At 44.0% G+C, this 25,324-nt stretch overlaps 1 protein-coding gene across 1 annotated transcript in view; it reads right to left on the bottom strand.

Annotated features, from left to right (window-relative positions):
* The window catches only part of LOC142775960 (uncharacterized), a 41,522-nt gene extending 18,733 nt beyond the window's left edge, over positions 1–22,789 (bottom strand). The window contains exons 1-3 of the mRNA XM_075878577.1: positions 22,655–22,789; positions 13,064–13,291; positions 9,649–9,856 (exon numbers count right to left, since the gene is read on the bottom strand). Coding sequence (XP_075734692.1) covers positions 9,649–9,856; positions 13,064–13,231 — 376 coding nt within the window. The 5' untranslated portion in view covers positions 13,232–13,291; positions 22,655–22,789. The remainder of the gene's footprint in view (positions 1–9,648; positions 9,857–13,063; positions 13,292–22,654) is intronic.
* Between the last annotated feature and the right edge of the window lie 2,535 nt (positions 22,790–25,324).

Raw genomic sequence — 25,324 nt, 5'->3', positions numbered from 1 at the left:
TCATAATACTCTTCTTCAAAAATTTACTGGCCAGATTTTTTTTTTTATTTCGCTTGTGTGGACGTAGGGTTTCGATGGTTCAGCGAGGATTGGCTACGTTTCAAAGCACGGGCATCAATTTCCCCATCAGCAGATACGTTAGAGTCTAGCACTGGTTCCTGACCACTATAGCCGATGAGCATGCATCGTAGTCATGGCAGCTATCGGATGCATGCACCTTATCACCTATCGAATTTACCTCATTGATGGTAGGGTGTATATACGACTCGAGAGGACCGGCTGGTTGCGGGAATATAGGCTTAACAATTTGATAGCTTACAACTTCAGCAATGCATTCGGAGATGCTGATGACTAGTTGATCCATCACACTAGTCATATCTTTTCCAACAGCAACCTCGACAGCTTGCGCAATGCTTGTCTCCGTGAACGTTGGACGGGCAGTAACGCCAGCATAACCATACTCTATTTTCTTAACAATTGCCATTGCCTACCTTCTAAAGCATCTCCTTGTATCAATGACCTCAAGAACTTGCATTTCTTGTTGTCTAATTCTACAATCTGAGTAGTCAGCAGCATGTTGTCCACCACACAAACAACACATGTCCTCTTGTGCCGTACATTCTCGATTTGCCTGGACTACGCCACATTTGCTGCGCCACCCCTCTGACTTACAGCCACCGGCACTATGAACGAACCTCTAGCAGTTCCAGCATTGTAACGAACGAGATGCTGATTGATCAATGCGAAACACCAGAGGGCACGCTTTCATCTCAGAAACTGACATGAGTTGCCAGCAAAAGCCGCAATCATGGACTCTGTTGAGACGCGCTTGTTGTCCACAGTTCGATTGTATCAATAAACTGTCAACACACCTGCCCCAGAGAGTTTTCCTTGAGTTCCAGCAGGGCTCAGCTGCACGTCTACACCTCCTATGATTCTTTTTGTGCAAGCCACATGAGGTGGAACAAACGCACTCACCGGAATTGACACGAAGGACGAAATTTAAGAAGGTCTCTTACACATTCCTTGTCTGGTGATCTGCATATTATCCCACCGGGACCAAACTGCCGCACGTCAGTTATGCTCTGGTAGTTTGGGGTTACTGCATGCGGGTTTTCTTGAAATGCCTTGGAGTTATTCAACTTAATGAAGGGATCACTCAAAGGCACCATAACGACCGGAATGCTGCTCACACCACTCCGAAAAAACATGTCAAGAGGAAGGTCATCATACCGCAAAAAGGCCGTTCACGGGGAACGGTCCTGACCAGGAGAATTCCGGAACATCAGTACGCCTTCAAATAAGCCAAACAAGAAAATGAAGCTGGTCCAGGTTTGAATGACAGATAAGGCGCTGAGGATCCTTTAAGACAAGAAGACTACCTGGTACTTAGCCAACCAAACCGGCAAGGAAGCTCACCGAGTAAGCACAGAACCAGCAAGCATGGTATCCGCTAAACACTTGCGTGGAATTTCCTGCCAATTGTTCTTGCAGTGGCTGGCGATGATGAGGAATTGTGACTGAAGTGCGTATGCGCCACAGTTCATTGGGGAAAGAGAACAAGCTTTTGTAATGGGTTCGAGCATTGGACGGCCCACTCGTTACGCTATTCGCATTGTGTGGTGACTGGTCGTTCTTTCGCTGTTTTAAAACGCTTTATAAGTATAGTAATGTGATTGCTTTCCCGCCGTCAAGCTTGCCTAAGGAAAGTTTGCCATCGACACACAAACACCAGCGTAGCGCAGTGGTAGAATATTGGGCTGTCACCAAGCTGACCTGGTTTTGAGGCCCACTGTGTCATTGGTGATTTCGCGCGATGTGGTTACGGACACCGGCGGCGGTGGCGGCAGCGGTGGACAACTGCGCGTGAGCCGAGTTGTGATCTCATAACAGGTTTCGCGGTAAAACTTGCTTGGCACTGGTGTGGGTGCTTGTAATGTTCCGGCTATACTTATATGGCCGCCCGTTTGATCCTGTAACCGGCCATTACGTACTTTGTTGGCTCACCAGGTTGAAAGACCCTTCTAGCCGCCGAGCGTGATGGACGCTCTGCATCTAGGAGTACGATATTCGCGTCGTATACTGTTGTGGACGCAAGCACCCTGACACAGATGCCTTGTCCCGTTTACCTTTCTCTCCCGATCCAGCGTGCGTATCCACTTGCGTCAACCCCTTGTCCTCTCTTTGTCTCGACTCGATAGCCAACGACCCTCGCCGTGACCCATGGATCGCATCTTTTCTTGATTATATCTATGGCACATCCGCCCTTTCTGTATCTCGATCAATACGATGCCAAGCTTTCTATAACTCCGTTCGTGACCAACTGCTTCACAGCCGCAACTACTTTGCTGTGGGCCGCCGGTGACTATACTGGTCATTCCAAGCAGCTTGCGGTCACAAATTTGCGCCTCTTTTCCTAACTATCCGCAATGTGGCCACACCGGAGTGTCCAAAACATACGAACGACTTCACCATCAGTAATACTGGCGCCGCATGTACAACTCCGTACGGAAATTTTCACAGGGCTGTCCTGACTGTCAACGACGCGAATCGCCACTCTTACGGGCCACTGATGCATTGCAGCCATTTTCATGCCCGATCAAGTCATTCAATCGCGTCGGCGTTGGCCTCTACGATCCCTTAATTTGCAATGACACCAGATGTAAATCTCAGGATTATCGTTGCTAGCGACCATTTCACCCGCTACGCCGAAACAGTCAATTCGCTGAGTGCTACCGCTTGGGATGTCACCGCTTTCGTCCTACAGTGCATTATACTTCGACGTGACGCACCTCGAGAGCTCCTTATGGTGACAGAGGGCGCGCTTTCCTTTCTGAGGTCGTCGATGCTGTGCTTTCTGAATGCAACATCATTCAGGGAACGACCACGACATACCACTTGACGACTAATGGGCTCAAGGATGACATGCGCCGGCGTGGACGTGACATCGTCCACGTTTCCCGAAGCCCGGTGCGTGAACATTACATCATTAACCGCATGCTAGGTGATGCGCTTTAAATGTACGTGACATCTCATCATGGTAACTGGGACCATGTGCTTCCATATGTAACATTACCATACAACACCGCGATACAAGCAACTACGGCATTTTCGCCTTTCTTTCTTCTTTACGGACACAACCGTTCACATACTGTCGACACTACTGCTCTACGACCCCGATGCGTCCTAGTGTCAACCTATGTCTGACGTTGCTCGACAAGCCGAAAGCCACCAGCTCACTCGCGCTTTCACATCGCAAGAGCAGCAACGTCAAAAATAAAACCGTGCCACACTACTTCCAGAGCATATGTAGTTACGACCCAGGGTCTCTCGTATGGCTATCTGTCTCACACCAAACTCCGGGACTATGCTCGAAGCTCGTTCCAAAACACGAAGTTCCGACCGAGTCATGAAGCAAACCTCTCCGGTGAATTTTATTATCGAGCCAGTTTCTTCATCGGATGACATGCGCCGGTGTGGACGTGACATCGTCCATGCATGTTTCCCATCTTAAGCCTTATCATGAGCTTTTGCCTGGAACATCTTAGGTCGCCAGGATGGCTCTTTTTCAGTGGGGTTGATTGCGAAGAAGATGCGTTTTCATCCAGCAGCATCGGCAACGCTCGGCTCGCTCGAGTCGTGCTTCTGATCGCTGCTGTGCCTCTGGGCGATTCTCCGCACTGCCTCGCCGCCGATGACTATAACGTCCTTGGTAACCAATAAACCTCTTCACAATAAACCTCTTCACAATTTTTAAGTGTACAGTAAAAGTATCCTTACGTCTACTTTGTAGAAGGGCAGATGAAGGCGCCCGATGTACCATAAATGTAGGGTAGACGAGTACAAGCTTGGGTGAATTAGTTTTATTTCATGACGGCGTAGGACACAGCGCGTGAACATAAGAAAAAAGGGGGACGAAGTAAAAAAATAGATCGGCGCTCGTTTATCGACTTTGACTAGGCCAAAACGTTACATTTGTAAGAACATACATTAAATTGTATTATCGATTCAACTTGAACTATGAATATTGTGTGATACCGCTGCCCCAATATAATTCATACACAAGTCGCAGATATTTATCAGTTCTTCGGAGTGCTTTAATTTAATTCAGAAAAAATCGTTTTCAGGATAGAATCTCTCTCATATAGCACTGAAGCTGCGTCGTTTGCTCCCCTGAGTTTGCTCGCCCAAACAGGGGCGCCCCTCAAACAGGCAGACGTGTTTCCATCGACGGAGCACTGCGAAAAAGCGGTCCCCAACGTGCTCGTCGCAGCCTTTTACGTCACTTGTTTTCTGCGTTTACTTTTCGGCAAACGAGAGCCATATGGTACGTGTACGACGGGTCTCCAGTGTGTTCTTGCAAAACTGAGAGTTGACAGCGAAGGGAAGAAGCAAGATGGAGGCGGGCAAAGTCAAACACTAAACTATCGGCGCTTATCACAGCCCCCACCCCCACCCCCTCCTGAAAGCGGCCGCTCGCCATTAGCCTGGACAAGTGGCCCTAGGCGGCGGTTCGGCTCCAAACTGGCGCTGAGATATAGACCAAGCCGGTGTGGACCATTAGCATAAACCACGGCGGACATCCCTCGCGGCCGGTCAGCGGTGGAGCGCGTTTGCGCGAAAACTATTTTTTGCCCGTCGCTGCTCCGGCGGGCCGTGCCTGTTCCCCTTATCGCGACGCGTGTCGTCCACGCGGGCTCGTTTCGAGGGCCCGAGGGTTGCCCGTGCGCGACGGCAGAGGAGGAGGGCGTCGTAACAACGGGCCAATATCGCCGATATGTGGTCGATACATCGAGCTGACTCGGGAAGAAGAGTTGACGCGGTTTCTCGCTTTCTCAATCACGGTACGCTGCCTAGCGTCAATAGGACAAAGACAAGGCCAGCTTGGTAGAGTGGGTAGTCGCTTGCACGCGCATCACCAAGGACATCTACTGGCTATACACTTGTTCTCGATCGCTTTAAATTAAAAGAGTATTATGTCGAATTTTGTGCTGTTTCTAAATTATTGACGTATAAATTGTGTGGCGAGTTATCGAGAACCCGCAGGGTCAGGTCAATTATTGTCTCACGCCTTGACCTCTAAACAGGAAGATTTGGCTTGGTTTCCCTCGTATTACAATAAATGGATACTAAAACAATCGCTTTATAGTCAGCCACTGAAGCGAATTCGACGGCGTTCGTTTAATTCAATACATTCAGCGAAAACTCATTTGCCGCATTTATGGAAGCAAATTAATTTTAAATAGGCTGTTTTTTATAAATACCCTTTATTGTGACGAATGTTTTATGTCAACAAATTCGAAATTATATAATAGATACAGGTTATAGTATGCGGAAAATAAGTTCCCCAGACTTCGCGATTCAAGAACGGAGAAAAATCAAAACAAATTAGACAAAAAAAAGCCCTTAGCATATCTTTTTTGTTCAAGCAACACTATTCATGTACCCTGTGTTGTCAACGCAGGTGTTCGATAATACAGGGATGCGGTAAACGTGAATGATTATGAAATGGTTACCGTGAAACAGGCTACAGAAGCGCGTCCATGGGACGGATGGCGACTGGCCGCATGCCATTACAAAAGTTTATCGTCACCGAAATCTTGTGAACGGCAAAACTTTTCCTTCTGCGCAAAGAATGGATGAGTCTGTAAAAGAGGCTACGGTGACACACACCACACGCCGGATGAGTCCACTCCGGCTTCCGGCAAAGGCCTAGCGGATGGATGGCTCAGCGCCGATGGGCCTACCGCTTGCATGCAGTGCATGCAGTGCGCCCACACTCATATAAGGAGCTGAGCTTTGATACTACAATTGCCGATTTACGCGTCGTGTTCATGATATGACATTTTGAAGATAATGGCGCATTCCGGCGGCGTCGTTGGCTGCGATGTTGGCACGGCCGAGTTTTCGCTGTGCACTGCATGGCGTGCAGCTGTGTACACGGGCAGCTCGCAACGTTACAGCTTGCGTAAGCATTTGGTACAGCTCAGATAAGCATCGTTTGTATCGCAGGTCTCATTCAAGCAATACCACTTCACAGTCATCCTCGCTTTTGGTGAGACGTCCGTTAAGTGATCTCTCTGTTGCCCTGAAAACACGATGTATCCAATTTGCCACCGCTGACGGCGATCGAGCACGCGTTGCACGAAGTTTTGCTGTCACTGATCGCCCCGTCGTTCGCGCAATCGTTACTATTCGTTATTTACTACTATTCTTATTTTATATATTCTACTATTCGTTTTTTATATACACTGTACTCGCGAACACAATGAACTACACGTTGGAAGAACGCCCGGTGGTCGAAAGTTTTGGACCTCTCCACTAAGTCATCTCTCATAATAAGTTGGTGATTTTGGGACGTTAAACCCCACATATCATTCAATCATTTTTCGCATAAAAAGTTTTCAGTCAGCCAATCCGGACATATTATTTGTGAAGCTGGCCAGCCAAACAGCACTTACGAAAGGAGCACTTTGAAATTCTATCCCCTTCTCCTCATTGATCACGCCGGTGTTAGCGCACTATTATGAGCACATCTTAAGACATCTTTCGTGTAAGTTATATTGATAGTGACTTCTTCGCATCTGAAAGTGAATGAAGTTGCGATACACCCCGTTAACAGCCCCGCCGGGGGCTAGCAGTATAAATAAATAAAATAAAGTGTAAAGTTAATATTCTGCACGATAGGTGTTTAAGAACTTTAAATCCGGTAGCTCGGTTCATAGCGAACGGATAAAAATGCAGCGCTAAATAAATGGGTGTGGCATAGCTCGTCTAGAACCGGTTATGCAAGCGAAAGTTCTAAAACGAAATGCCAGGCCCCTTCCTTAACCATCAGGAGATTCTGGCGCTCGCGTGTCCTCCGCTAGCAGAGGCCCGCGCTCCTCGAGTTTTCAGGATGAGCCGATGAAAGCACTCACTGTAGACGCAGGCAGAAATGACCGCCACAACTAAATTTAGCACGGCTTGTTACAGGTTATCTGTTCTTCGCTTCGAGGCCATCCATACACGCGCAGTGAGACCCGTTCGACTAGCCCGTAAAGCTTTCGTTTTAAAAGTAGAAGGTCAACTAACAGTCACTTGATGGAAAAATCATTCATGACATAATTGAAACATATTATTTTACACGAGTGCGAGAGCTACACAACATTCCCGTGTACATATTGATTTGCTGGAGTCTACAAAAACTGTACCATTAAGTCGCGCAACTACTTCATGTAGTGTTTCACAACAGACATGAGCAAGGTAAAATAAAAAAATAATGAAAGAAAGAAACTGACTGGATTTCCTGCCGCTGCAGCAGCAGAAAATCCAGTCAGAAACAACCAGAAGACACAACAATGTGCTGAGCTGAAATCATCCCGTACTAAACGTTGAGCGCAATGTTGGTCACGAATGATAGTGACTCAAACCACTTCGCGTTCAGAGGGCAGGCACCACAGCCGATGAGCAGACGTCTGTCTAGACAGGGGAGGCGCACAGAGCAAAAGCTAAGTTGACTTGGAGATAACAATTTTCAGAATATTTGTGAAAAAAACGACAATATGAAACAATACAACACGCTTATGTGTTCAAAGAGGAGTTATAAACTTCACTTTTATATGTAACGGGATGCTGGACTAATTCGATCATAATTTCAGGTTTACAAGCCTATAACTTCGACAGGACAATTAGATTGCGAGATAGCTCTAGTTTTGCATGCATTCCACTGTCCTGTAGAAGTTGCGGGCTTTTCAAATCTGAAAGTCTAAATATTATCCACGAGGCAACCCATTTTCCGTCACTTGTAGCCACGTCACCACATTCTACAAGAATTGTCAAATCTGTAGCTTTCTTCTTTTAATTTTTTTGTTCATTTGTTTTTGTTCTTTAGGAGAACGAAGTAAAACATGGCAACAGCTCTTCTAAATGCTTAATACAAGGAATTCCCTGCTTTGGGCACTATTTCTGCAATTTACGTTTCGCCATTAACGAGCGTTGGTTCCTCTCCATTGTTCGTAAAAGATGACCTCTTAAGAAAGATTTCGCCGCTATGCATGCCTAAACAATTAGGAAAATTCATGTTGCGGGAAGAAGGCAAACACAAGTGAGCAGAGACGGGACCATTGTTGTAGTGACTGTCTTTACGACATCATTCTAGCCAATAATTGCTATAGACGAAAGGAGCCAACAGAAGCACTCTTGTGCTTCCGAAAAATTGATATTTGTATCATCGCTGTCATACCACTTATTACGGCGGAGCTGTAAATAGAAAATTTTCTTGATTCGTGGCGTTTTTTTTTTTTTGCGTCCTTTCACGAACAGAGAGAACCAAGTGACCTCCTTCAAGAAAGGTATGACGTCACAGATGGTCAATTATTGTGACATCATCACGACGTACGTGGCGTGTGGAAAGCAGGCCTGTGTTCAAAATGGGCGCGGTAGTGCCCTATAAGCTTGCCCTACCCCCCTTCTCCAGAAATTGGGATGGAGAGGCTTGTTTTACCGAGAACATATAATAAAAATAGGTGTTTTTCAAGGCGTTCAGCAACTCCTTTCCCCCTCCTCCTCTGAAAACAAAAAAAAAATCCTGGTTATGGGCTCATTGTGAGAAGCACTCAACGGGAGAACGCCCGAGGAGAGTATCAAGTACGCCGGCGAGACCAGAGGTGGGAATGCGTTGGGCAGCTCTCTTTGTCATCAATCGTCACAGATTTGAATGCCTGAAACTTAATTTTTATTGAAAAAGTTCCACTTATCACTATTTCTAGGTAGCAGAAAATTTCGTGCGGTGCATAGTAGCGCGATCGTCTGACCGTATTTCTAGCAAATAAGTATTTTACATATACACAGGGTTGAATACTGAGCAAAGAATCGCAAGTTTACTTGCTGAGAATCAGAACGTCCAACGATTTTTCTAATTTATTTATTATTTGGTCACAATGTCACCTGATGATGATGATGATGAGTAGTTTTTAGTGGCGCAAGGGCCAATTGATGGTCAAAGAGCGCCATTTCAATTGACTACAGATATGAACAATGGTATGGTGCGTGGCTGTAAAGGGGTCTTGAAATTCCTCGCTCTAACGCGGGTTAAAACATGAAAGTAATAAAATCATGACAGTGGCGTGACATAGGTGTAGTGATAGTGGATGGCAAAATGTCATGATAATAAAACCATGATGAAGATGTAGTCACCGCAGCCACGACCACTTTATAGGGGTCGTGCTACGGATGACCTCGAAATATCGGGTGAAAGCTTTGCACATCTTTTAAAAACGTAAAAAGTGCTTGCAGTTTAAAAAGCGGATTCCTACCGATGAGCATCCCAGGGTGTAGAGGGAGCAATGTCACCTGCAGTTCTTATGTTGTTTATTGAAGCGTTTTTTTTTTTTTTTTGCGAAGTAGAGACTGTGTCGGATCATGGGATATACGTAGGAAGTTGTATAAATGGGCCCACAAAGCCCCACAGAGCGCACGCTGCGTTACTGTTCATTGAAGAGATTCGATAACGCCAAAAAACGACATATCACTTCTATACTAACCGAGCTAGCAATATTGTAACGACCATGACTGGACTTTACACCGAAACTCTAGCGCGAGCTCTAAGGTTATAACTTCTTATGTGCAGTGCTATTGAAAGCATGGTGGGAACAGTGAGAAACTTACGAACTGTGAGTGAAGCCTTGGCCATGACGAGCACTCCGTGGATGCTCGTGATTCCCAAGAAGGCCGGCCACATCATGACGTGGTTGGAGCAGTGGAAGCAGACCTTGCCGCCGGGCCTCAGCCCTCGTTGCCGGAACGCCGATGCCATCGCGGTCGCTTGCTCCCACAGCTCTTGATAGCTCATCGACGATCCTGTCACGGCGTCGATCTGTGTCGCATGGTGCACCATTCGGAATCAAATCTCCCATAGTTTCAATGAAATCTCTTCTCCTGCCTTATATGAAATATAACGTACAATCTCCGACATTAAAGAGAGGGAGATTACGGAGATACAACGTGCATGCTTATGTGAAGCGTGCAAGCTTTTTGAAGCGCTTAAGTCTAAGCACCATCTTCAGTGTCTTTCGCAGCAAGTGTTATCGAGCCTTGTTCGGTAAATCTGCAAGGACCGAGAACCCCTACTTCGCGACCACGTGTTGTGCAGTATCCAGGAGCGTTCAAGTTTTTACCACACCATTTCCAGTAGTCAAGTAAAATTTCATGTTATTATATATAGGGTAATAGGACATTGGGTTGGTCTGCTATCCAAGGCTCCACTGGCCTCGTGGCTTTCTGGGTTTGGTCGCACAGGGCTACTTGGCTCTTCTGATTTTTACTCATATCCAAGGTGATCCCATTTTACTTCTGCTTAGTCTTCAGGACAGGCGACCCTTCCGTGACAAGCCGACAGCATATACGCTTTGCTATAGTGAAGTGCTATGTATCCCCTTTGACGGTGCATCTAAGTCGCACAAATGATAGGTAATCAACGTAACTTCGAAAACGTCAGAGCCAGCAGCAGCATGCCTCTAAGGGCAGTATGAACGGGCCTATAATAAGAATATTCATTGTACGAGGGATATTCAGCGAGTGAGCGATTCAGCGAGCTAGCAGCAGATGCAGTCATAAACTGCAGAAAAGTTTTCCATGAAGCTTTGCTTTAAAAAATATTCCCATTTGGTATTTTAATGTACGGAAGCTTTGATGAGAGCGTATAACAAGATGGAGTAACTTTAATTCGCCCAAGAATTAACGAGGGCAGATGAAAAAAAGAAGCTAAAAATTTATTGTTCGAATGAGCGAAAACTTATCACCTTTGCACTGTGTACAGATGATTAACCCAATTAACCTGCGAAGCTGGAATGTCCCGCGCCGCTTCTTATCACTGGTTACTCCCGGTGGTTCAGTAAAGTGTTTCCCAAATATTGGTTACGTTGGCCCAGAAATCTTGAGTGATTGGTATTCTCTTCATTCTTTGTGGACCAGTAGTGAGTAGTATATAAGATTTGCCCAATTTATGTAACACATGTTATTTATTTATTTATTTATTTATTTATTTTTTATAGCCCCTGATCACTTATTCACTTTAAAATGGCCAGCAGTGATCCGTGGGGCGTATTTTTGTGGATACATACGCACGCTTCACCCTCCTATAGGTCGGACTAATTAGCTTTCGCTTTGGCATACAGCTGTGCTGTAAAATGAAAACCACCGTTACTTTATCACAGATTTGCGTGAACTTGCATAGACACTTGAAATTCTCTTGGGTGTGACACGAGGTTTCTGCAACACATTATGCTCGCTGTCTTCGCTGACTCGGCGAAGGTTGGCTGATACATGGCGTGCCGTTTTTGTTTATTAACTTCTGTAACCTCCCGTGTTAGTTTGTTAACTTGCCTGAAAATCAGGGCGTCTGAAATTACACTTTCACAGCCAGAATCATTGCAAAATAGTGAAAATAGAGAATTTTCGGTGGCCTTTATTGACCTACGGTGCTCCTTGAGTCGAATTATGCTCGCTAAGTTTGAAACACGGCACTCTTCTTGTCTGGTCTCTTCGGCGCAGTACAGATATTTCATCACACAGGTCTCTTGATCACAATAGAGATGGAAAGCGACACTGTCATTCGCATGGAAGGGAAAACCCAGCTGCACGCAAATCTGGCGCATGGTCTCTGTTCGATTTATCAGCGTCTGGGTTGTCTTTTGGTGCGAGATGAGTGCCAAGATATTTGATAGTAAGCATGCTCAAAGCAGTCCTCTTAAGCGATGGGGATTCATAGTACCAGTCACTCACTGGTCGATGATCGTTTTTCAATGAAACTCGGAGAGCCGTGTCAGACAGCGTGTGAGCTTCGCCAACGACTTTTCAAATTTCTGCGCCAATTCAGGAGTCGTGCGCAGTTTTCGGAATCGACTGCAAAGGCAGTGTCGCAGTGTTTTCGCAAGCTTTTGAATATGGAAACTTTAGAGTTACAGCACTGTGTTGCTAAGCATAACGGCACTGATTCAATCCCAGGCCATGGTGGCTGCATCACGACAAGGGTGAAATGCAAACACACCTTTGTGCTCTCTAATCACGGATTGAAGCATGAAAAATCATTGAAAATAGTGCACGTACTTTTGTTTCCAGCGTTTACAGTTCGAGTCATATCGGCGTAATTTTCACTCGAACACTTACATCGCAACCTACACTTCTTTTATCGCCCATATTTGACGCGACATGACGTGGTTATCATATACAATTGTTAATTATAATAAAATGATGTAACGTTTCAATTTGCGAGTACTGTACTAGTATTTATGTACGTAGGTAGGTAGGTAGGTAGGTAGGTAGGTAGGTAGGTAGGTAGGTAGGTAGGTAGGTAGGTAGGTAGGTAGGTAGGTAGGTAGGTAGGTAGGTAAAAAAACTTTGATTCAATGAAGAGTAATATGTGGGGGGTGTGCTTGTATTTAAATACACGCTAATGAAACGCAAATCGTTTAAGTTGATTCCCCGCTATGGAACAGCTCGTGAATAGACATAAAAGAGCCCAACTCAAGCAAGACAATGAACAGAGCTGGGCTGCATAGGATACATATTATGGCATATTCGGATTGTCAACACAGGCAGAAACGTTTATAGTATCTATACATGGCAAAATGAGCGCAGCTCAGAATACAGAGACCCAGGTAAAGTACACACATGGCGGCAACAATATTGGTCCTAAGGTAAACATCAGCGCCTTGTGAGTATTTGTCTCGTCTTTCGCGCTGTGCTCCTTTTGTCGAGTGGTCACTTCAGAGTACTGTGGCAGTATTATACGATGATAAAAACACAACAGCATTAAGGTTTTATTACTCGACCCAGCTATGGTATGGATAATCTGCCAACATTATCACTTTGGTCGCTTCATACTAGTGCAACACCTACTTGTATTTTTACGTGACATTTGTTTCACTGCCAGAGTATACTGTAAAGCGGCTCTTCGAATATGTAAAGACTGACCACGCCCAGCGTCTCGTATGTCTGCATGTGGATTAACTAGCTGGTCACAAGCTCTTGTTTGCGTTCATTGCGTCAACAAAGGGGTGATAGAAAAGGATATAATGCGTACAAAGGCTGCTTTGGGTCCGTAGTGGCGGAAGATGGGCTCGAGGTATTCCGTCAACAGTACAAGCGGCACCTTGAGATCCACGTTGCTCGAACGCACCACTAAGTCGTCACCAAAGATGACCTTCGGCGGGGGGCCCACATCTCGAACAGTGCAGCAGCCCCACGGCATCGTTCACCGCTCAAGAACAGGAAAGAAATACGCAAGTGCGTGTACTGAAGTGAAGCAGCACTGCAAATAACAAGAACAAGACGATGACTTCGTTCAGATCTTACTGCATCTGCCGGAAACATGAGTGGTGATTCAAGAATATCGGGATGTTTGAGTTGAATAATAATAATAATAATAATAATAATAATAATAATAATAATAATAATAATAATAATAATAATAATAATAATAATAATAATAATAATAATAATAATAATAATAATAATAATAATAATAATAATAATAATAATAATAATAATAATAAAATTATTATTATTATTATTATTATTATTATTATTATTAATATTATTATTATATGCTGTACCCGAAGGTTGCAGGGATCGAACCTGCAACCTTCGGGTACAGCAGAGCACCCTAACCACTACACCACCACGGCCAACATGTTTGAGTTCACGTGCCGATATTGTGCGAGAAACTCTTTTGCGAAGTGTTTACCACACGTAGACACAAATCACATAGACATGAAAACCGGGTGCTTTTTACTCAGCCTTTGCTATCATATTTCGTTTCATCTGATCTGGCATGTGATAACTGAGCACTTAAATTGATATCGGGTTCTCTTATAAGTTTCCTTCTATCAATACGTAAACAACATCCACTTGTATTCCAAACCACAACCAGCGAGAGGCAAGAAAAGGCGTACTAACAGTACTAAGCAACAGCGCAAGTGGTCATGCCTTGACATGCATTAGAACTCTTTATGGATGATACTTTCTTTAAAAATGGAGTCTAAGACATGCTCCAAAACTGGTTAGCCAGCGTAGGTGTTGCGTCAACTGATCCGATAAACCATGTGGTCTTACGTATAGCCTCTAACGAATAAGCAATGCGTTATATGAAAAATTCGGCGGATCCCACGTTCCATGGGCATAGATGTCATGCGAAGCATGCGGAGGTTAATGCACAGTGACTGTGATGTAATTTATTTGTTGGTCGAACCGCTACGGAATGACGCAAAACATGTGTACAAGTGTTATACACACAGACGTATATGTTGCCATGGCGCACATGTTTTATGCGTATAACCGGCTGTTTACAGTGGCGTAATGATTCCGAGAGCAACGTGGGTAATACCAACACCAGGAGCGGTTAGCTAAAAAGTAGCACTTGAGCTTGCAAGGAAAGTAACTCTGGATAGTGCTAAGTAGACTAACTTGAATGGATGACACTTAACTACACTTTACGCTGACCCTACGTGATGCCCATATTATTGGGGCACGTATGTAATGTTTATTAAATATGGGGCAGTACATGCAACCACAACTGACGTTTCGCCAACATTGCGCCTGCATTGGGTCTTTTCTCAGCGCAGTTCTGAGACTTGGCGTGTCTCTGTGGTAAAATATTTTATGGCCACGCAGAAGACTTAGATTGGATTCCCGCTGAGACCATAACATTTATTCTTTGCATCCGTTGGGTCAATGCTGCTCATGTCGGATTTTCTTATCGCTCTCACATTTAGATTACCAGCGTCTCTTATCCCCGTTCCTTGGTATATATAAACTATCCAACACCTGTGGCGCATACCCGCATGCCGTGGCTTGTGGTATACGGGTATGTGCCGCACGTGTTCGGAGTAAAGAATTTGGCGTCGTACGCGACGAGATTTTCACATTATTCGTATCATGACCAGAGAGTCATAATCGCCAAACCCTATATATTACCCTCCCATACTAATTTTGGTCTACGCCGATAGGGAGGTGACCAAGAGAACACGCAGACGTAGGCAGATAGATAGATAGATAGATAGATAGATAGATAGATAGATAGATAGATAGATAGATAGATAGATAGATAGATAGATAGATAGATAGATAGATAGATAGATAGATAGATAGATAGATAGATAGATAGATAGATAGATAGATAGATAGATAGATAGATAGATAGATAGATAGATAGATAGATAGATAGATAGATAGATAGATAGATAGATAGATAGATAGATAGATAGATAGATAGATAGATAGATAGATAGATAGATAGATAGATAGATAGATAGATAGATAGATAGATAGATAGATATAAACACTCAATTTGTCGGCAATACGCAAAAAAAAAAGCTTCCTATTTTATAGCTGACAGTGAGACATTTCAACTCAATATGTCATCGTGTTCACGCTTCGCTTCTTAACTATGCATGGACTTTTCATAGCACTATCACAACACAAATAAAATCAGATAGTGGGCGAATTCATGTCCGCATAGAAAAAGCACGCGTCCTTCGCAGCATACGTTGGGTACATTGAGCACAGAGGTACTGTTAGATGCACTTATTTGTGCTCCTTGTTTTTGTCTGAAACCTTGCGTGTCATGTCATGGCTTATTTCTCGGGGGACAACGCCTCCTATATTCTTTTTTTCGATGCCAGTGCAAACACTATCTTCTCAATGAGAACCGTTGGCCCACCTTAGTTCAGGGAGTGGTCGTTGTGCGACGCTAAGGTGCGACTGCCTACATCACACTTGCGTCTAAACGCGTTCCCTAGTAGATGCGATACACTCGCTGTTCCTCTGTCAGATTTTCTGCTTCAGGTTCCTTCCTTTGTGGCCAAAACCAATGCCACCACCGCTTTAGAAAGCTCGTGAGGCGCATCTTAAAGGCAGTGCATGGAGAAGCTTTGAAGTGACACATCCACGCTGGTATCCCCCATAGCGTCACGAATAGAAACGCGCCATTTTAAAACACCATACCTCTCATAGAGAGCCAGCTTGATAGCCAAAATTGTGTTCATGAGGCGTGCAAGACGCCGCCTCACGGATCTGAGCTCAAGTGAACAAAGAAATAGCTCATCTGACCTCCGTCGTGAGGCACCACCTAAACAGTACACTTCCCCATGAATGCAAAGGAGACTCGAAGGGTAGCTGATGGGACAGAGTAGGAACGGGCTGAAGAATTGTGAACGGCTGGATCAAGCGCATCCGGCTGGCATTGAAGAAATACAAGAGACGCTCGTGGAGATGACGTCAGAAACACTAAACCAACTTTTAGTCGCAAATATGTAGTTTTTATTTTGAAACTAGCCATTGTTGTAAACGTACTGAGCAAAATTATTGAATCTTGCATGCCTAATTTCAATAAAGCCTTATTCTATGCACTCTTAAATTAGCATGCTTCTCACTGGGTAATAAGCGTTTATCACAATATTTACTACTCACGCAGTAACTGGAGGTATTAACTGTCAAGTTCATAATCGAATACTATGACGCTTACTATTTACAGTCACTACCTACAAAGAAGCAATACAATGTTATTGATTTGACAATCCTGCCAAGTACAAAGTAAAAAACTAAGACAGCATGGTGTTGCCTATTCGTGTAACTTGGTAAATACGCAGCAAAATGACGTGCTCAGATACCATTTAAATTGTAGAGGCATAAACGAACCATAAAAGAGAACATGGATGCTTATGTGGCATGTTTGTTTGTTTGTTTGTTTGCTTCAAAAAAAGCCAAACCTAGAAACCGAAACTGGGCTACACTTCACGGGAATCATAGAGCACGCCTAAGTATCTTACACTTTTAAAACATCTATACTCAAACTGGGAAAATCCTTGACTGTAAAGTGAACTTAAGAAAGCAGTTCTGAATCAAAAATGGACCAAATCATCCACCTGTTTCAATTCAACTGAGCCATATCCATTAAACCAACAGTGCAGCAACAGTCATGGCCAAAAAAGCCAACATGGCCACATCCAATGTGTCTCATTTGTATCCTAGTTGCTCCAATGTGGTGCTTTCCTTCCACAATTGCTTTTTAGGGCGGGAGGGGGGTCACTTCGTACAGGCTAAAAGACATGAGACTATAGGGTGAAACACGGCCGTAAAAAGTAAGAGGCCGACTTTCCCCCTTTCTGTCTGTTTATGTTCGAGTTTTTCGCTACGGTACCAAGTCGTCCTCCTTTCAATGCAGTAAAGCATATATGAAATTAAAAACAGCTGAAATCAATACATTTGGCACCAATTTATTTTTGAAGAAGAAGGAAAACTGAACGGTGTGGCATAGAACTAGCTAACAAGCTAAGAAGAAGACAAGCTGAAACACTTAAAATTGGGCCAAACGACGAAATAATTCTTGTTTAGCAAGAATGCCTCCATTTTGGTGAGGCCGCCTTATGTCATTCTGAAAGCTTCCTCCTTGAATAGTTCTCACTGAAGGCATCCTTGGTGCTTCCTCAGCGTATACGGTTGCTTTTGGGATACTTTCGCACGCCCTTAGGTCCACTCCTAGCCCTGAATGAGCACTTCAACTCACCGCTAGCCCACATCATGAGCTAGCCTCACGTAAGGTGAGGACGCGGTTGAAAAATAGCAACGTTTCGCTGTTTGGCCGCCCTAAGAGGCCGGCGTTTCAGTGTTGCTAGACCACACTACATTTTGTGCTCGACTACGGTGGCTTTTCACATGTAGTAATCGCATTTGGAAGAAAGCGTACACGCATCTCTATATTAACACTTTGATTTGAAAGTGATGTGTTGAGCCAACTCTTTTACGGAGTAAACGCTTGTGAGCATAGTTTATATTCGATAATCTCGAACGGAGGAGCGCGGCCACCATTCCTCCCGCAAGGATGGGTGAAGGGAGATTTCAGAGTACGCTTGTTTCCTCCATCGGTACTTGGCTGTAAGTGAGGCCATCTTACAGCCAAGTACCGGCGTCAAAGAAAAGGAACGCTTCGTTGTTTGGCCCGAGATTTCTTCTAACCATTTTATAACACATTAGATATAATTGATATACAATATTACATGATTCTTTCTATCTACTAATTCATTTCTTGGCCATTCCCAAGAGTGGGTGTGAGCCATGCAAATAGGCAATAATAATAATAATAATAATGTATCCGGCAAGGCTATTGAATCCCGACTGCGCATCGGACATGCGCAGATACTCACGGTGCGCTATCGTGCGCCTATATAATCAGTGACTGAATAAACCGATACCACTTCTTGTTCTGGCCATCATGCTGTATCGTCGTCCTTGCTAGTTACAAATAATAATAATAATAATAATAATAATAATAATAATAATGAATTGAAGGCCTTTTATGGATGCCAAGAACTAGCAGACACTGCCCACAGTCCCGAATGATGTGTCTGGTGCCTGAAAGGACTCCTCGCTCCACGTATACAGCCGTCGCCATCACGACCATGCAACAAAGAACGGCACCGACGAAATCACAAGAATTATGTCGATTTTGTCGCAGAATATTGTTGCACTGTGAAAAGGATGATGTCGATTTTGTCGGAAAAATTGCCACATCGTTCATTGGCTGCTGTTTACACTGCCTTTTCGTAACAAATTCATGCCCAAACGGAATGTCTAACTCTATGAGAGCCAAATTTAAATTTGATTGCTGTATACAGACGGTAGTTGTTCAGATATATTTCAGCCGCAATATAGGCTTGGTACATTTTGGTGTTAAAGAACATTAAACAACATTTTGGTTTTAAACAACATTAACACTAAAGACGTAAAAGCTGCTGCTTCTAGGCTAACGGACTCATGAGTCGACTTACTCGGACTTGCTCAGTCTCCAATCGAGCCCTGAGTTTGAGTCCGAGTTTGTCCGGGTGAGAAAATGTTTGGTGAGAGTGAGCCCTGCAGGCGCAATTTCATGAGTCCACAAGGTTTTCCGACCTACGGTCATGACGTCGCACAAAACTGTTATTCCAGTAAAATTTGTAAAATCATAGTCTGGGTAAATATTTCATAAAACCTTCGCAATCACATTACGAGTTTCTTTTGCGACATACTGTAGCCGATAGAGGTAGTAACGTTTACTAACCCGTCACGTATGGAAGTATTAACCTGTACTACTCTTTACACGCTAAGCATTAACAATATTTTTTGCTACCTCTAAAGGACAAAACGTCAGCAAAAATAGCGAACGTACGAAGGGGGTAATAAATGCTGCGGTTACTACCTGTTTTAAGCGTGTGGAATAGTTTTTTGTCGATGTCCACGCATGTCAGAGAATCCCAGGATTCCAGTCATATACAGCTTCGCAATAATAAATGTACGCGCAATATAACCTGCCAAGCTTTCTTATCTAAAATACATGCGCTCCGTGCCTCTAGGAGAAAGTAACATTGTCTTTGTTTCGTGGGCCTCTAATTACTAAAGATACATACTCATCTGCACACACGAACTTTCCTCCGTTTCATGCATCAGGTGCAACGCCGTGGAAGCTATGCAAGAAGTTCGGGTAGCAAAATGTGTAAGTCCGCATGTCTCGTGGTTAAATTTCACCGTTGTAAACGTGGCCTCCACGATCGGCACTAGATGCGCACTACCGGTGCTCATCACGGAGGTCACGACACAAAAACAAAAAAGAGGCTAAGCGATCAAAACGAAAAATAGAACAGTTGATATCCGTGTAAATGACTGGGTTGGTTTATGTCTTATGCACCAGGCATATTCTTTTAATACCAAATATAAAAAGCAAAAAAATCGCATTACGGGTAGTAAAATCATCGAACTATTTTTTGGTGCGAACGCATTTACAGGTAGAAGTACCACTAGCTTCTATGACCTTTCTCCAGATGTATGAAACGGAGTATGGTTCCCCAGTGATTGTACATGAAATGGTTCCATTTTACTAAAAAATCATATGAAATATTCGAACGTGTTGAGATCTATGTATAACATATCACCAAGTCATTATTACATGCGATAGCTTCTCAAATCATCACGTATTTTCACATTCTAAAGTATTTGCATTATCTGTGAGAAAAAATGACACACGAAACGCTAAAAGAGTGGCCTTTAGGAGCCTTTATGGAGCAGCTTTCCCCATCCATCTAGATATTACCACTTTACTCCCTCCCCACAGTGCCACTTTTGTAGAGCACAGGGCATGCTTTACCACATAGTAGGGGATTGTACACAGTCACCTCTTAGGGCATTCAACCCATACCACACACCTGAGATTTGGGAGTGAAACTTAGACGATCAGCGTCAGCTGGTGGACAGGGCTGTCGACGCGGCGGAAACCTATGGTGTCCTGGAAGAGGGAGGCCACCTCGAACTCGACACTTAAAGAGTAACGAAATAAAGATGTTTATTCTGTTTTTCTCAACACCCTTTGGGTAGCTGCTGCAAGCAAAAAATGCAGGGTACCCACTATGCCATTGATATTGTGTAGTAGACAGGCATTCACTATGCCATCCTTCGTCATTCTTCGGAGAAGCGTGCACCTGCTGCACACTTGCAAAAGACTTTGTGCAATGTTTGTGTGATGTGACTGACGACAATGAATAATTATGCCAGAAACTTTTGTAATTCCCACCATCCCCCCATCCCCCAGTGAGTATGCGCCACAGTTAACAGGTGCACAAGATCAAGCTTTTGTAAAGGATTGGAGCATTCGATGACCCACTCGTTGCGCAATTCGCATTATCTGACACCTGGTTGTTCCTTTGCTGCTTTTTAATGCTTTATTACTCATATTAACGCGATTCCTTTCCCGACATCAAGCCTGGCTAGGGCCAATTTGAAAGTGTGTTCCAAGCACCAACTTGCTCAGTGGTAGAATGCTGGGCTGGCTCTCTGGGGACCAAAATTCGAATGCTATTGCGTCCTTAGTGTTTTTATTTACTGACTTTTTTTTGTTTCGTGCGATAGTGGGTATAGATACCGGCGTCGGCGGCAGACAGCTATGGTGTGCACGTGACCCGTGTCGTGGTCTCATAACAGGTTTCGCTGTAAAAGGACGAGTTGTGTAGACTAAGAAAATGTCGAGTATTATAGGGAGCATATGTGTCGCAAAACTATATTCGTCGTCTGACTTGCTCGCGCTTCCTTTCTCGAAAACTCAGCTCTCGCATTTTTGCTATCAATATGGCTATAGTCGCGCTCACAGCGCGCACGCCATTCATGACCGGAAAGTTCGGGGTCTGCGGTAACAACGCAAGGAAAGTAAGGCAAGGTAAATGATTATAGTTGTGTGGCAGGGATATATTCCCAAACACTCGAAGTTTTGTGTACTCTGTATTAGTGTTGCTCCAGTGCATCCTTTACACATATTACTTGCACTTCCCCAGTCTCGACTGTATGCACATCCCACCCGTCGTAGTGGATGAACAGAAGACGCGTTGCACTGCGTGAGTGCACGGGCTCTATTTCCGGCCACGGCTGCCGCATTTCCATGGGCGCGCGCAACGCAAGAACAGCCGTGCGCTTGGATTTACGGGCACGCTAAAGAGACACGGGTGGTCAATATTAATTATGAGGCCCGCAACATGGCCTGCCTAAACCATGTCGTGTTTCCGCCACGTAATACCTGATAATCATATTTATTTATTTTTTTATTTACTTATTTATTTACTTATTTTTTTGTGGACCTTACGACTGAGTATCTACTTGAAGTTTTTTATAAGTATTCTTAGAATAACAGGGAGTGGAACTATTCATTTTAAAAAACAGGTCCTGCAAACACGGCCACAAGGAAGTCGGAACACCACAAAGCTGCTGGTCGGCGCTTGTGGTGTCCTGACTTTCTTTTTGGGTCTGTGTTTGCAGGCTCTGTCACTTTTAGAACGAATAAAGACTGTACAACAGGCATGTAATGACTTCCGCCGACTCCGGTGGGCCAACAGTAGATCATTCGCGCAATAGCTTAGACACATGATGGTGTAGCCTATAAAGACAGACAGTTACGCAAACGCCAATGAAATCAGAGGTGGGGGTAGGCACGTTACATTGGCACCCACCCCTCAATCGCGGCCCATCTGTAAACGTATTTTTTATTGTTATATGAAATATGTGGCTACATACTAGGACTGCGGGCAAGTTATAACTCCTGCATCAACGGTATCTCACATTCCATGCAGGCCAAATATATACCCAAGAATACGCACAAGATGCCTTACAGCACACACTGCACACTTTATGCTAAAATATAGTCGATGAAACTTTATTATTATTATTATTATTATTATTATTATTATTATTATTATTATTATTATTATTATTATTATTATTATTATTATTATTAGTAGTAGTAGTAGTAGTAGTAGTAGTAGTAGTAGTAGTAGTAGTAGTAGTATTCTTAGTATTTTTATTATTATTTTTGTTATTATTATTATTGCTGTCATATTGAGTACGTGGCGGTATTTTTTTACTACCGATCTCTGAATTTCAAGGCCGTTTTTTTCTGCACGAGAATACGGAGTGTACAGTAAGAAAACCTCTGTGGCACCAGAAATCGTGCGCCAGCAAGGAGGTGGGAAACCGCTTGAAAGGTGGCGAATCATGCACCTAAACGGAGAGGAGGCATGTGCTCGCTATATTGCTGCATGCGTGCTCTATGATGAGTCATCGAACGGGGCTTCCCATTCCTACGGTATTCACCCAAAGCACGTACCTCGCCGGAAACAAAGGACGAGCGTCAAGAGAGAAGCGCCTGGAGCTTCGGAAGCTAGTGCCTTGCCTGACGACGACAGCGACGGGCAAAGCGACGCGCTCCGGAAGCATTATCGAACATGCCGAAGCTTGTCACTGCCTGGTTTCTGGCCCACTGACCGCGGAGCGGCAGTGAAGCCCATTTTAAGTCCTCCCGCCGACCGAAAGGCTATCGACCGCAGCTGCTATTTGGAAACTCGATTAATCGTTTCGCCTGTTCATCAGACAGGCAGGGGCGGGGAGAGGAGGGAGGGCCGCTTGGACATCGCGGCCAACGTCCAGGCAGACGCTCGCTTCATGTCACCAGCGTCCATGGGCAGGTCGTGCAACGACATTCCGCCAGCCACGTGTTGTAGCTCTCATGCGGAGGCGTAAATCCAGAAAAATCACAAGGGAGACCCCCATTTTTGCATGGTAGCCATTTTATTTATATAAATGTAGGTTTTATCATTTAAATATACAAAAATTAAAATAATGCTTCGAAATAAAAGTTTAAAAATAGGTCGCCATGCCATCGTGGATCTCCAAAGAAGCTGTATTCAGAGAAAAAAAGTATCAAACATTACATGCGGATGGGGAAGAAGGGGGGATATGTTTAATTGTTGCTTTAAAGTAGTAATGGTTGTGAGAATCAAATTGTTGGCAATGTGGTAAACCGTGATCGTTTCTGCAACCATTTTCGCTGCATTTTTGGCCAAGACCAAGTTAGGCGTACATGGCACACACCACAGGGTCATCGTTCACGAGCTCCGCCCTATCGAAGCACCGAAAGTCTTCTAGCGATCTTTGCAACTCTGCGTTGCACTGCACCCTTAATAGTTCAAGTAGTGTGATCAAGCGATCCCGGTAGAGTTTCGTTGCCGAGAATCTGAGAAGTGCCGTGGGCGTTCGGCATCTTCGGAGATACTTGCCAATGTACTAGGTTTCAATGGGTTCACTGTGATCCTATGGTACTTGTACAGCGGTCTCTGTGAAAGTAAACGTCCCAGCAGGCTTTCACATTTGCTTTTTTAACCCATGCATGTATGTGGGTTTAGCCATACGACGACGCTTGATGTGTACGTTAAAGGCGGTATCATCATTGATATGTCTAGGTAGACTCATTACCATGATTTCGACATTTTTTGGTACATTAACGACTCTTACTTTAATACATAAAAATGTACAAATATGTAGCAGACATTTTGACAAAAAACACGTGGTCAGACTATATTACAAGCATATGCACGGCTGGACTTAGGAAACTGTGGTTTCTTAAGAGGAAACTTTATTCATCTATGAATGAGACCAGGTTACTGGCATACAACGTCTGTATTATAACAAAACCACAGTATGCCTCGGTTGTTTGAAATCCTCAATGTAAAAAAAAATATTGCCTTGTTCGACAAAGTTCAATGGCAGGCTGCCATATTTATTTTCAGCCAGCATAAAAGAGACGATTCACAAACACGGCTTATGCAACTTAAAGGCACCCTAACGTTAGAACCTGGAAGGAAAATTAATCGGTTAACTTTCCTACACAAAGTTATTTCTGGTAAAGTTACAAGTCTGCCCAACTGTGTAAAACCTGTATCTTCTAGAAGAAGAAGACATAAGTACAAATATTTATTGGCGCCTGGTTTTGGTCGTACCACTGGCTTCAAACATACTTTTTTTCCCACAGGACGATTGCTGACTGGACCTTATTGGCAAGAATTGCTTTTCAGTTCGAAGTTATTGAAAAACAGCTTGAATTTTTTCTCTTAGCTTAGTTCTGGATGATGTATTAATATGGCGTGTGTTGGCAGTGCCTGAGTGAATAATTTGTAAACTTATGCTGCGTATGAGTGCTTTTCTCACTGTTTGTGTGCCATAAAACAACACTTGAAGTGTTTCATAACTTGTGTGAATAAATGTTGTGACATTTTACACATTTCAGTTTTTGGTTGCCCCGCCTGCTTGGGCCTAAGTAAAGGCCTGTAGAACCTGTAAATAAATGGGCAAATAAATAAATAAATAAATAAATAAATAAATAAATAAATAAATAAAAGCACCAAACTTTCCAACACCATGCTTATGAAAGGGAGTCGCGGCACAATGAGCCGCTCTTGAACTGCATTAAGTTGAGGTACATTACATCATGTTGCAGGATAACAGTGCTTTTCTAGCACTGCACACACTGAAGTTTGTAATGTTCTCGTCTGGGAAAAAGCATCGCTTAGCACGAAAAAACCAAGTTGTTTTTTTTTTCTGAAATTTCTTCACACACTCATTTCTCATTTTTTGATAAGTCAATGCCATACTATAGGCAATCACACAGATTGCACGATACGCCAAATTCATCATCAAAAAACTTCCGTTTAAATTCTCAATTAGCGCTTTTGAAACCTCCCCAACTAATCAGCGTGATACGTGCGTCTTTTCGCAGCAATTTATCCTTCACGGCACTTCTTATCGACTCGGCGGCCTTGGCGCTGGCCTCGCCCCGGTGGTCTAGTGGCTGAGGTACTCGGCTGCTGACCCGCAGGTCGCGGGATTGAATCCCGGCTGCGGCTGCCGCATTTTCAATGGCGGCGAAAATTCTGTAGGCCCGTGTGCTCAGATTTGGGTGCACGTTAAAGAACCCCAGGTAGTGGAAATTTCCAGAGTCCTT

This window comes from Rhipicephalus microplus, chromosome X, assembly GCF_043290135.1.
Source record: "Rhipicephalus microplus isolate Deutch F79 chromosome X, USDA_Rmic, whole genome shotgun sequence".
NCBI lineage: Eukaryota > Metazoa > Arthropoda > Arachnida > Ixodida > Ixodidae > Rhipicephalus > Rhipicephalus microplus.
This window is presented reverse-complemented; position numbering and strand designations above follow the sequence as displayed.